Source organism: Acartia tonsa, chromosome 12 (assembly GCF_053477335.1).
Source record: "Acartia tonsa isolate MP-2025a chromosome 12, ASM5347733v1, whole genome shotgun sequence".
Taxonomy (NCBI): domain Eukaryota; kingdom Metazoa; phylum Arthropoda; class Copepoda; order Calanoida; family Acartiidae; genus Acartia; species Acartia tonsa.
Genome location: NC_137271.1, coordinates 38,211,310 through 38,225,637, shown reverse-complemented (window position 1 = coordinate 38,225,637; position 14,328 = coordinate 38,211,310). Strand labels below are relative to the sequence as shown.

The following is a 14,328-nucleotide window of genomic DNA, read 5'->3' as shown; positions in this document are numbered from 1 at the left end:
TTGAAAAAAAGCCTTATTCTAAGAAATTCAACTATCTATAGCTGACATATTAATTATAATATTATACTAATGAAATTTTAAAATATCTGCCCCATTTAGGACAAAAATATATGATTCTATCCAATAATGTGTTTGGATTGTTCCTACGAAGTGTAACTTTTGGTGCAATAGGTATGGCTTTAAACTTTTGGTTGTACATACAATATTCTAAAACTCTAACTTTACAGGAAGAAGACGAATCTCAAAATAATTTCCAGGGTGTCAATGATAGATCCAGGTAATATAAAAATGGATGTAGAATATATGTGGATATTATGACAGGAGAAAAATTGTCGAAATTTAGGATGCAATTTCCCCGTTTATCCATTTGGAGGGAAAGGGATGGGGTAGATTAATATTTTAGCCCGCTACGGAGTTTACTTTATTATAGAACATCCGGTGTAAGATCCAAGTAATAATATATTCATTAATATAAACCTTGTATTAAGCCGAGATACAAGAATTCAACAATCTTTACTTTGATTTTTTCATTTTAAATTCTGTCATTTGAAGAAGATGCTCAATATTAAGGCGTAAGACAAGAGTTGTTTCTGGATAGTATGTGAAGTATGGGAGGGATGGATTAGTCACAAGAATATATTGCCAAAACCTTTTTATTTGTCTAGTTAAATTCACCACTATGTCGATATCTATTAGATTCAAACTATGAAATCTCCCTTTATTTACCTACCTAATGTTTTTTATTCTTTTATTTTTTCTTCTTACACCTATTAAAAAAAGCTTCGCTTTTAAATATTATTTATACTTGCTCGTCATTTTTATGGCCCTAGGGACCTCCAAAACTTTTGTTTTAAAAAAGATTGTGTGTGTTACAAGTTTTGAATTTCTTGGCCGATATTCATGGAGTTAAATGTTTTGTTTTCAGTTAAAAGTAATAGCCGAGGTAAAATATTGGGTTTTTGTTTCAACAGTATTTTTTTTTGTTCAGAAAGCGCAAACAGCGCAACCCCGCCAAAGTAACCTCACCCATTTTCAACCGGAAAACTCGGCGTCTGGACAACAATGGCGAGGAGGACGATACCGACCAAGGGTTCGGCGATGACGGCCTGGACGATGAGGATGCCATGATGGCGGAGGCTGAGAACGCCATCAATATTCTGAGCTTGCTAGAAAAGAAAAAGAAGGGTCTGAAGAAGGATGGACTTTATAAATTTGTTTTGTGGCGGGAGGCTTTGAAGGATGAAAAATCTAAAATGTCTGTTTAGTGATTTTTTTTCTCGTTATTATTTTTGGTTGTATCATAGATATTATTTAGCCAGGAACGGAGACATGTATTTAAAACAGAGACAAAAATCCTCGAAATTTTTAAGATTCTAATAGGATTGATCATTTTTACGGCTTTTTTTCGGGATCTAATTTAAGATTAATAAATAGCTAATTCGAATTTCCTTAATTTTGAGCGTACCAGAAAGTCAAAACTTCTACCCATTACAGGAATTTTAAAGATTTATTTCAAATGTTCAAGATGCAATCAGGGACTAGGTATAAACCAATTATTATTCCTTATCCACTTCCCTTTGGTTTCATACAAATATCAGTTAACCTCGACAAAACCTCTAAGTCAGGGCCCTAAGCTGCAGTAATAAATCTGTGTTTGTAAAGAATTACTTTCTATCTTTCTTTGCTCTGTTTTATTATCACATGTTTCTATTCAATTAGAAAATCTTTATTTTATAGTTAATATTAAACATATGTCATAAATTAAATATAGAAGAAATTCTGAAAATTGTTATATATTATTTTACAAAGTCCTACTCCTTGTATTATTTCAAACTACCTATTACCTAATCAAATGAAACAATTTTGTAAATAAAAATTTTATTTTATGTGAAAATTATTTGTTTTATTGTTTTAATCAAATCGTCTTTCAAAAATTAATAAACTTCTTGCATTTAGCAGAAATTAACTGGAGTATATTTTTCAATTTTTATAAAAAGCCTACAAGTAAACTTTTTCGGGTATGAAAAGTATTTTATAAAAGTGGAGGTGGTACTCTTTGTACAGATGACGTAACTAAGGATTGAAGGAACATCCGAGTAGTTTAAAATGTTTACATTACTTTGAATATAAAAAACACCTTCAACCGACATTTGTTAACGTTTTTACTAGTAAGTGCTTTGCTAAGTGAACAAAATAATTGGCCTATATTATCTCTTTTTAAGAAGCTATGTATTTTTTAGCTTTCATATATGTAAGTATCCTTCTTACTTTGCTTTACGAGATCTTTACAATGATGACCCCTCCCTGACTAACCACTCAATAAATGTCCTCTAACTATGCAACTAATTACCTGTTTATATAGACGCTGCCTCTTGTTAAAACCATGACACTTGTCATTTCACCTATAAAGGCAAATTGGACCTCAAACTACATTTTTTTTCAAGTATCTTAATATAACTCAGGGATTTTAAGGGATGAGTCGATGGACAAAAATTTATGTTTATATTACTCAATGATATTAAACATAATAACCCATTCCTACGGTTAAAATGATTGCTACTTCTAGTTTGAAACCAACCATTCCAAAATAAAAATTCAATTGAGTTCCTACTCTACATTTTTGGAGCCATCGATAATAATATTGCGATGTTATAAATCTTTAGATGCTAGTGTAATTTACATTCCAATGTCTCCTCCCTTCCCTAGTTTTTATGCCTAATCGTTCTGTATTTTGGACATCACCAAGTGTCTTGTTTTAATAAAAGGACAGCGTATTTTATTAGATGTTACAAATAAAAACCTCTGTCAAAAAAAGACCGTGATATTATTAAGACAATCAATTTATTAAAAAATGTAATTATAAATCGAAACAAAGTTAACCACATCCATAAATGCGAACATACAATTATCAACAATGATATGCTTTTAATATTGGCCGTAAAAGAAACCCAGGGAAAGAGGGGGCCACAAAACTAAATAATGCTACTACCTAAAAATTTTGAAATACGCTCCCACCATCGCTGTCTGAAAAAAAATGTGTACTTTTATATATATTAGCGTCCACAGTCACTTTTAATAATTTCAAATTTATTTATATTTACATTAGGGGTAATATTGTCTACCATTATTGGGTATGTACTGTACATCAATTTAATGTCTATTGTGTTATCCCCTAAGATCCTACACAAACCTTTTCAAAAACTTCCCCTTCCGAGTAAAAAAAGACCGACATATTTACACTCAAAAAGGAAAGCTTCGCTTTTAAAACTGCTTTTTTTGCTATCAATTACATATGTTATTACATATTGTAAATTAGATTAATTAATAGTAGCGCAGCTACTATTTTACTAGTTCAATCTGTATTATTTAAGTTTTAATAGTGGAGTCTTAACATTGATATTAGTAAATAAATAAATATAATATTATTATGATAGTATACCTTTTTTAATCAATTTCTCTTACACTAGTGAAATGTTTTAAATATTTGAAAATTTGGTTTTTTAATAGCAGGGTTAGTTCTACCTACATTAATTTTACATTATTACCCCTTCATCTAATTCTCCTTATAGAACTACCCTTCATGAATTCAGCATCCAGTGCGTAATAAATGTCAGAAAAAATAGGTACCTACAAATTTATTTTAATAAGAAAATTGATAAATTAAACTCAAGTACCTTATCCAGCGTCCCACGTTTTGTATAAGTAACTGAAAAAGTATTGTTGCAATTTTATACCTTGTTATGCTGGAATATTAAAGTCTCCCAAAATGTTCTAAATGTTAATTAGTTATCTCCATAAAAAAGACAGCAATAAAAGGCTATTAATGTAAAAAAATAATTTTTCTTGGTCTCTGTCAAAAAAGCTCCTACAATGACAATTTTGTTAGATCCGTTAATAAATAAGGGGAGATACAGGCAGATATTTTGCTTACATTAATTCCTAGATATATAGAGCACCCATCCTACTTTGGAATTCCCAGGGAGGGGGACATTGGACTGTAAATTGCACTGATATCCAAACTTTTATAACCAACTTAACTTACTATTTGGCTCAACAATTTTGATATTAAAGGTTCAAAATATTTAGAGTCCAAACCAATAATTTCATTTTACAGAAGGAGTAAGGGAAAAGTAGGTTGCGGGTAAAATCCGTAAAGGTTGTGTTTTAAGTTAAAAACAGTAGTAGAACGATAAAAATTTGTTAACTTTAAAAAAAATTGTCTATAGTTATTTTCAATAAGAAATACACATATTTAGTGAATATTATCGTTATACTACTATTGTTAAGCCTTAAAACACACACTTTTACGGATTTTACCCGCAACCTACTTTTCCCTTTATCGACATGGGATTTATATATCCATTTTAATTTATCGTCCATTGTCTTATCTCTTGATCCAGTACTATTTGTCTTTTCACAATAATACTCAAAAGATGTTAAAAAAAAAAACATTTTTGGGAGACACAGTAATTTCTAGAATTTTGTCTATTAAGAAATTTGTAATTGTGCTGAAATTAATTAGTGCAGTTATTATAGAATTATATTTTATAATATAAATACAGAATTTTGACAGTTATGTTCTCTTGTTGAATATAATATAATTTGAAAGTCTGGAATACTGAAGATTTTTAAGAAAAATATTAAAAGTAGCTAGCAGCAGCAGCAAAACGACTGGCCGCACAGATTACGGCTTTACATGACCTACATAATAATCAGAAATACTCGATACTCAATAATGCTTCGGAAGAGAAAAGCCAAAGAAAATGCGCGAAAGAAATGCGCTTTTACGCATGTGCTTAACCCCTGCGTGGTGCTACCAATAACCCAATGCAAGCCAACCTTACTTTAAAAACCTAAAAAAACATCCCTCTTTATTTTTAATAAATTTGAAGAAAAGTGATGAGGGGGGGGGGGGGAAGAACGACTAGGGAGTTTGAGGGAAACCACCAAATATATATTCTGTGCCGCTAGCCGTTTCTGCTAGCAGCAAGCTTTCAAGTTGTCGAAAGAAAAAATCTTCCATGGTATTTCATTTTCAGACTTTATCTAATCAAATAGATTTTATTACTAATATTTCAGACATTCTAAATAATAAACATGGCAAATGATTCTACAGAAGAAAGTTTTGGTTGTCAGCATTATAAAAGAAACTGTAAACTATTAGCACCTTGCTGTAATAAGGTGGGTTAGGTGTAATATTCATCTTTCTATCCATCTATCTACCTGCCTATTTCTTTCTATCTATATCTAGGTGTGCCACGATGATGATCAACTCCACGTCCTAGATAGAAGTCTAGGTATCTATCGACCAATTTCTTGCTATCTATCTAGGTATACCCGTGTCGAGTATGCCATGATGATGATCTATTCCACGTTCCAGATAGAAATATCTCTACATTCATCCACATATCTACCCACTTCTTGCTATCTATCTGATAATCATCTACCCGTGTCAACTTCACGTCCTAGACAGTAAATCTATCCAACTTTCTATTTATTGCTATCTATCTAGGTCTACCCGTTACGAGTGTGCCACGATGATGATCAACTGCACGTCTTAGATAGAAAATCTATCCATTTAACTAACTACCATATCTTGCTATTTATCAAATACTCATGTATATTGAGCCACGATGATGATCAACTCCACGTCCTAGATAGAAAATCTATCTTTCTATCCATCTATCTATTGATCAATTTCTTGCTATCTATCTCCTGATTATTTAGGTCTACTCGTGTCGAGTGTGCCATGATGATGATGAACTCCATGTTCTAGACAGAAAATCTGTAGAGAAAGTTGTTTGTAGGAAATGTAAACATACAAATGATATTAGGTTAGTTTGTGGTATCTTGTTCATTTTCGACATTTCACAAGTTTATATCAAACTTGTGGAGTTTTCAGTCCATAGAATATTTAGAATTCAAGTCCTGGAAGGACTATGAAGATTATAAAGACGGGGAATGTGTCCGAGGTGCTTTCTTACTAAGCGTCTGTTGAGCTTTAAAACCCATCCACTCACTCAGTTTTATTTGAAATAAATCAAAAAAGAAGGGGAATAGGTTTTTTCTCTATGCCTAATCCTTTACCTATGGTGCCCGAACCCCTTCGGGGCTACCTGTACCCATTTTTCAATCTATCCTAAACTCCCAAAAGTAGTTAACAAACGAAAAACTTAACTACCACCTACCCCCTTATTTTCAATTTATGTTCAAAAGGGGGAGAGTTTTATGTCTTAACAAGCACAGATTATACCGTGTCCTCCTTATAATTCTTAATTTCTGTTTTAGTGCTACTTGTGCCAAATGTGAGACGGTGTTTGGAACATTTTATTTCTGCCCCATCTGTAGGAATGGATATAATAGAATATGTGGATATTGTGACAGTGGAATTGTTGTCGTCAATTTAGGTTGCTAATAAAGAACTCAGATATTGGTCAATAATATATTCCTCTATTGTCAGGTATGGGAATGGTTTACAGTCATCATAAGGGGGGTGGGGTATTGTTATATCTCAGGCAGCTGGGAGAAACTTTTATGAGGGTATGCGAGTATCTTACACAATATCCACTTATTCTATATCCATTTGTGAAGGCTTTATGATAATATAGACAAGAAACAATTTCATTGTGATGGTTGTGGTATTTGTAGGTTGGTAAACTTACTTTTTCCTAGCGCAGCTACTTTATACCTAGGTACCTATGGAATTATATTAAAAATATGTGTTTGTATGTTTAAAACATTTTTTTCGGAAATGTGAATGCCTATTTAGCCATTTAATATAAACGGCTGAATTTTGCTGTGCAGATTTGTAAAACCTATGCTTATCCAGTATTCACATTGTTTTGTCCGTCAGTCTCTCGGTAATGCCATGCAAAGGGAGCGTTTTGATTTTAACAAGGAAAATTTTATTTGCTACGCTACTTTTAAAGAAATAATGCTGATTTTTTGTGAAGATTCTCATAACCGTTCAACATCAACTGTAAGTCATCTCAGGGGTGTATATTCTGCACAATATTCATTTTTCCACTGCTGCAATTTTTTTCCCTTCCTTGTTTTTTTTCCAGCAAGGAAGGGGAAAAAATAGAAGAATATTTTCAAAACTCATTATTCTATTCATATTATCCCCCCTCCCACACGTAATTTTAGTTTATTTACCAAGGAGGGGATAAAATTGGATAAAAATGTTTTCATTTCTCTTAATTTTTACATTTTTTCCCCAAACAACATTTTTTTATTTCCCTTATCCCCCCTTTAGCAGGGTCAATTTTGCAGAATATACACCCCTGAGTCATCTTGTCAGTAAGTATGTTCGGCTTTCTTAATATTTTACCCAATTGTATTGTGCTTCGCTACTTTAGGATGTTATAATTCTTGTTAATTTCTATTGTAGAGCTGGTGGTAGTGAAAATTATGAACATTGTACTACGTGTGTGATGTGTATGCCCAAAGGGGTTCCACATAAATGCATAGGTATGTATGTGCTTATTTTTTTTACTTTCCCTCAAAGTGCTTAGTGAACACAGAACCTACCCCAACCCCCTTTTTATACCAAATATCCTGTAATTAAGCTGTTAAAACATTTTTTTTTTAAATTTCTGTTTATATTCTTCGTCAATGTTCGATTATCTGTTCCTTTTGCTAAGCTTCTCAGTTATGGATATTATCAATGTTTATGTTTATGTTTATGTTGATAATACTCTTGAGAGCCCAAACATAGGGCTATAATAAGAGGTTTACTGGGCAGCAGTCATCAGTTTTGGTTGGCTAAATATTCAGCAACTCTTTTCTTGAATGATGACAGTTTAGGCAGCATTTTTATATCATTTGGCAGTTCGTTCCATTTCTTTGCAGCTCTGGTACTGTAAAAGTTATTTCCAAGCTCAGTCCTCCTGTGTTCTATGTGTAAAGAGTTCACGTTGTTTATATTTCTGGTAGTGGGTCGGGAAGGGTCAACATATTTAAACCAGGTGGCCGGGTCTACTTTGTCCAAGCCATTTAAAATTTTGTAAGTTTGAACAAGATCAGCTTTAACTCTTCTGTCCTGTAGGCTGAGAAGCTTTAACTCCTTTAGTTTTCCTTCATATGAATTTGCAGATAGACCTGAAATCATAGATACAGCTTTTTGTTGGACTTTTTCAAGGCAGTTAATGTCTCCTATTTGCCATGGGTTCCAGGCTGGGGTGGCAAATTCCATATGAACACGAACATAACGTTTATAGAGATTTAAAAATGTTACTTTGTCTCTATAGTGAAATGCTTGGCAAATTTGTTTTAAAACACCATTAGCGATGCGTGCAGCTTCTTTACATTGTAAACCTGGCTTCAAATTTTTATCAAATAAAACTCCAACATCTTTTTCACTTTCAGCTTTTAACAGAGTTTGACCATTTATGGTGTAATCAAATTTTTTATTTGTTCTTCCAACATGCATTATTTTACACTTGTCCACATTAAATGGCATTCCCCAGGATACTGACCAGTCAAAAAGAGCGTCTAATTGAGACTGTAATAATTTTCTATCATCATCATTTTTGACAGGATGGCCAAGTTTGGTATCGTCGGCAAACTTTCTCAATATTGCAATCAGAATAGCATTTTCATCAATATCATCTATAAATAATAAAAACAGGAGCGGGCCAAGCACTGAGCCCTGTGGGACTCCTGATTTCACCTCAATCCAGTCAGATTCCTTGCCATTTATAACAACTCTTTGTTTTCTTCCAGTTAGCCAATTTTGTATCCAGGTAAATATTTCCCCTTGTTTTATAATATAAATAACAAAGAAGGAATAAAGTTGGTCTTGATTTATTTCCGCCCATATCTGTAATTCTTGAAAATGATAATTTTATTTCAGAGAAAAGTTCACAAGGAAATTGTCCCGTCTGTTTTGAATCCATTCATTCTGCCAGGTAAAATAGTTTTTCTTTACATAGATACTCCATTGTTCTCATTTGAAAGTCGTACTGTATTGAATTTTTTCGCATCTATGCATTAAATTGACATTACCCTCAGTACGAAGTAATGGACAATAAAATACCTACCTAATTAATTTTGGGATGAAACTGAAAACAATTTTTTTATGAATCTTTATAAATTATAAGCCCTAGGCTGGTTTTGGGCTATTTTCCCTAACATTTCCCTTGCAGCTGGTATCTAACTTAATAAAACAAATATGCTATCAATATGTTTTTTTTAAGAGTTCAAACACACATCCCACAATGTGGCCATCTGATTCACAGTCCTTGCTACAAAGAAATGATGAAGAAAGGTAGGTACCTACCTACCTAGTTATTTTGATTTTTTTATAAGTTTGACAAAAAGAAACAACCTACAATGTTAAGTAATAAGGTTTTTTGACTGAAGCTTGGGATCTCAATAAGTACTGAACCCGTTGGGTTCTCTATTTCAGTTAAGCTTCACTTAGGTTAAGGAATGGTTTTTAGGTAAATTCATTTTAACATGGATGGTATTATGCTATTTTTCGGTTCTTCCCCTACCATTGGCTTAAAAATTCTTGATTGTTTGGTAAAATATAGCAGTGTACAAACTTTTCAACCAATAAAGTAGATCGTGTTTTGTTTAGGATTGTATTCCTGTCCAACATGCGGGCGTGCCATGGGAGATATGTCAAGCTTATGGGGATTTCTTGATAGGTACGTATAAATATTAATATATTTAGATGGTTTTAAGCAATTTTCTGCCAAAGCCCTTTTTCTAGATGCTAGGGGCGCGGCTACTAGTGTTGTAATATTAAATCAATATAATGTATACAATATACATTGGTCGAAAAAGGTGTTTTAATTATGATAAGATATAAAAAAATCTACCAATCTGTTTTTTCTTCAGTGAAATATTAATGACCCCAATGCCCCAAGAATACCAAGAGCTTTTTAGGTAAGTTTTTAAATTTATCTTATACATGATAAATGATTGTAGAGTTGCCAAGTCTCTTATATTTTATTAATGTTACTGATTTCTTTATACAAACTGACGGACATTGCCATACTATTATTACATATTAGCTGTGCATCTGAGGTAAATTTCCTCAAAGTGCCTGTCGAGCACAGAACCCCAACCCATATTTTTTTAATAAATTGAAATTATTGTGCTTAACAAGTCATTTTGACGGGAAAGGCCGCTTCTAAAAACTTCAAATTTTCAGGGAAATCTTGTGCAAAGATTGTTCTAAAACAAGTAAAACCAAGTTCCACGTAGTTGGCATGAAATGTGGAGAATGTGGCAGCTATAACACAAGTATTGAGGGGCCCTTTGTCAGGAAGGACGACTCGGGTAAGTGCAGGGACCTTAAGGGATAAGACAAACGATAAATTGATTACAAAGGGGTAGTTGCATAAAATACATTTAAACTTGAATTTAGTGAACGGCATATTTTTTCCAGTTCAATAGTTTAAACTACATTTATAGGGCATATATTTGAAAGAATTTAAATTTTCTACCAGGTAGTTTTAAAAATATCAAGACTTGAAAATCATATTTTTTGGATATATGCACCAATAATGGCTGTCCTGTTTTCACAAAACAGCATGATGACTATATGGTGTTGCCAAATTGATTGTTATTTATTGTAATATAAAATTATATATGTTAGATGGCATTCTTGTAACTTATGCTTGCAATCAAACTTTTTAATGCACTTCATGCAACTACCCCTTTTATAAAAAAAATACCCCTTAAATTATTGATCGAATAGATAAGAACAATGCTAGATGAAAAAAACCCATCCAATTAAGATTAAATATTAGTACCCAGCAAACGAATGAAGGAACGTGTTTAGAAAACTGTTGGTACTAGTAAGAATGATTAACATTCCAAATATCCCTCCTTTTCTGGATATAGTATAAGTAGCTATTTTTCTTAATAAAAGTATCTCAGGGATCTAAAGGGATAATAGTAATACAATGGCCGATAAATTAATATGCATTCCCAATGATGACACACAAAATTACCCCTTCTGTAGATTACAATTATTAGTTGAAACTTTTGAACACTCAACTTAATGAACCAACTATTCAAAATTTAATAGAAATCCTCGAAGTTGTTGAGCCAACGAATAGGAAAACGTTATTATAAAACTTTGGGGACCAGTGTATTAAATAGCCCAATGTCCGCTCCTTCTCTGAGTATATCACAGCTAAAAATAAGCAAAATATATTTTCAGGTAATTTTGTGTTGTTGACGGAGGCGGAGCTGGAGAAACTGTTTCATGTTCCTCTACCAGGCACACCACTCTTCATTAGGAATTCATTTGATTCTTCCTTTTCAGTAGGGCTTCGAACCCGATTAATATCCGCTGGATTTGAACCGTATTTCAGCCCTACTGAAAAATTATGTATAGCATAGTATTACAGGCAATTTTCCACTATTATTAGAATAGAAATCATTGGACAACACTGGTTTTAATCTATCATTTTGTATTTTGATAACCTCTAAAAGCTGTCTAAAATACGATGCGATAAATAACTATTCTTGGCTACTCTTTAACTTGTGTATGTTTGTCCTCACCTCCGTTCTTTTTATTTAATTTTAAGAAGTTTTAAAACAAAATCTTTTGAAGATCGTATGAGATGAAATATAACAATCAATTCTGTTATCAGCTGACATTGTTTTGCTATTTATGGACATAACTGTCATTATTTATCCGATTTTGTACTTTAAATGCATGTGTGAGAAAAAAAGTATCTTAAGGGATAAGATAATAGAAGATAAATTGATGTACATTCCCAATTATGATAAACAAAACTAACCTAATTAAAAATTCTTTGTTCAAAAGTTTGGACACTGCTAGTTTGTACCAACCAATTAAGATGCAATTAAAGTAGTACCCAAGTTTTTAGCTAATGAATGAGAGAACGTATTTATAAACTTTTTATTCCAGTACAACTTACAGTCCAATGTCCCCTCCTCTCCGCTGAAATTAATGAGCAATGCATAATGTTATCAAATGACATGTATCAGATTGTTTCAACGTTCAAGCTGGTTTGCTTTGACTCTTAGCAGATTTATTTTGAATGCATTTAATTCTGTTTTTAGGCAAGGAACTTTAATACAATACAAAGCACATACAAATTTCTTGGGTAGATTTGTAATAAGTTTTAATTTTCAGTTTTGAAATCTTATCTTTGTAAAATGTTAAGTGTTAAAACATGCTTTCATTCATTTACAAGTATTTATAATACGGTCATAACACGCAGTTATTGGAAACAAATTGAAAACTTGGCTCTGTTGGTTCGATGTCCCTGAAAAGTTCACAAACACTCTAGACTTAGAAAGGGAGAGGTAGGTTTCGGGTAAAATCCGTAAAGGTGTGTGTTTTAAGGCTTAAAAATAGTAATAGAACGTTAATATTCAAAAAATATATGTATTTCTTATTGAAAAGAACTATAGACAATTTTTTTTAAAGTTAACATAAATTTTTATCGTTCTACTACTGTTTTTTACTTATAACACGTAACCTTTACGGATTTTACCAGAAACCTACCTCTCCCTTATATATGAGATGTTTACTGTCTGTAAATTTTAGCTAAATAACTGTCATAAGCTAGGAATTCCTTTTTAAGTTTGACGTATTATAGTTCCAGATTGGCCATCTTAATCTTTTTATTGATTCCTTTGATGTCCTATTGTTGTATTTAATTCATATACATGAGAATGCTAAAGTCAACACAACAACATTGAACTAACGTTTTAACCCAATGAACTAGGGAGGGAGGAGACATTGGACTGTAAATTGCACTGGTAAACAAAGTTTGATAACCATGTTGTCTTATTTGCTGCCTCAAAAACAGGGTACTCTTATTGAATTTTGATAGGCTGGTTTTAAACTAGTAGTGTCCAAACTTTTCAACCATTTATATAGTCCACAAAATTGGTAACTTTGAGTATCGTCATTAAGGATGTAAATAAATTTATCGTCCATTGTCTTAACCCTTAAGATTCCTGGAAAGAATGTACAAACAGACCATGTAATTTAAAACAATATTAAGCTTCCTTTATAAATACTAGTTTTATCCTTTGACCTTTGACTGTCCTGTTGCAAGGAGATGATATTCCTTATCCCGACAATGATGGTGGTGACACTGTTAATGTAGATCTGGAACCAAGAGAAGTTGATGAGGATAATGACAATCAAAGTGCTTCTGGGTAGGAAACATGTTTTTGTCAAACAAACATTTATTTAAATTCCTAATTTTACATTTTTAGCTGTGAAGCTTCTCTAAATTAACCTTGTCCGTACGTCCATTAGTCTGTAATTTTATTGGGTATGTTTGATTTTTTTGTGATAAATCTTTTCAGAGCTTCTATGTTGCAACTTACTTTGTCTGTAGGACTTTCGGTCTGTAACAACAAACGACATGAAGATATTTTTATTTATTTCTTGCTCCTTCTCTTATCTTTTATGACTACTGAACAATTGCTGCGTTTGTCAATCCATATTATTTGTGCTTTGCTTGTTATGGATGTTGTGATCCTTGTTTCTATTCGAAATTGCACGGGATGTTGCTCCAATGTCAGTTTTTTTATATTAGCTTTGCTGAGATACTAAAAATAACACACAAAAATCAGGGGTGTATAAGAGTACTCTAAACATTTTTCCATTTTTTCCCCCCCTCCTTGCTGGAAACAAAACTAGAAGGGGGGAAAGAATGGAGCAGTAGAAATAATGAATCTTGTGCAGAATAACACCCCTGAAATAGGATAAGACTAAAGACATGTTTGCTGCTAACAGTGGTGATGAAAACGACAGTGATTGGCAGACAGAGGACGAAGAAGAGATTGATAGTGATTCCTCACAACATGAACGTGATGCTGACCATATGGAGGATATTACTGATAACAATCAATAATCAAATAAATTTAATCTTTCACGGAGGGATTTGGTTATGCCGATTAAAATAATATACACCCTTAAAATGTTCCAGCTACCAAAGCCGACATCACAATTCAAAGAATTTAATGTTTTCGTCAATCTTTTCCTAATAGTATTTAGGTTGATTTTTTAATTTTTATGAGCATCACATCTGTGAAATTTGCCTTAAAAAGATTGTTTTGATTATTTTTACATTTAAATTTAAATATCTCTTTAAAAAAAACTGAATATCCTAGTCATCAAAACAAAATCATTTTTATTCTCTATATTATTGAATGCCATTTTTTTCAGAAACAAAAATGGATGAAAATTGTGAAACGCCCAAGTTTAATGAAATGCTAGGCGTTTTAAAGTCAAAATTAAATGAAAACGGAATAAGCAAGGTAAAAGATATTTTTAAAAAATTATAAACTTTATTTATATTGATATAACATTTACTT

General features: G+C 32.3%; 3 protein-coding genes across 3 annotated transcripts in view; all 3 read left to right on the top strand.

Moving 5' to 3' along the window:
• The first annotated feature begins 173 nt into the window (after positions 1 to 173).
• On the top strand, positions 174 to 5,080 carry LOC145333332 (uncharacterized). The gene is made up of 3 exons (XM_080178453.1): positions 174 to 277; positions 989 to 3,768; positions 4,462 to 5,080. Exons 1-2 carry the CDS (start codon positions 174 to 176, stop codon positions 1,263 to 1,265), a joined length of 381 nt encoding a protein of 126 aa, XP_080034579.1. The 3' UTR covers positions 1,266 to 3,768; positions 4,462 to 5,080.
• LOC145334072 (RING finger and CHY zinc finger domain-containing protein 1-like) lies at positions 5,080 to 14,188 on the top strand. The gene is made up of 13 exons (XM_080179358.1): positions 5,080 to 5,181; positions 5,728 to 5,834; positions 6,289 to 6,349; positions 6,593 to 6,648; positions 7,391 to 7,470; positions 8,855 to 8,909; positions 9,198 to 9,268; positions 9,584 to 9,653; positions 9,847 to 9,894; positions 10,163 to 10,290; positions 11,180 to 11,239; positions 13,110 to 13,161; positions 13,748 to 14,188. The coding sequence occupies exons 1-13, from the start codon at positions 5,098 to 5,100 to the stop codon at positions 13,863 to 13,865; spliced, it is 990 nt and encodes a 329-aa protein (XP_080035484.1). The 5' UTR covers positions 5,080 to 5,097; the 3' UTR covers positions 13,866 to 14,188.
• LOC145334071 (HAUS augmin-like complex subunit 4) overlaps positions 14,183 to 14,328 on the top strand; it is a 32,640-nt gene continuing 32,494 nt past the window's right edge. The window contains exon 1 of the mRNA XM_080179357.1: positions 14,183 to 14,271. Coding sequence (XP_080035483.1) covers positions 14,188 to 14,271 — 84 coding nt within the window. The 5' untranslated portion in view covers positions 14,183 to 14,187. The remainder of the gene's footprint in view (positions 14,272 to 14,328) is intronic.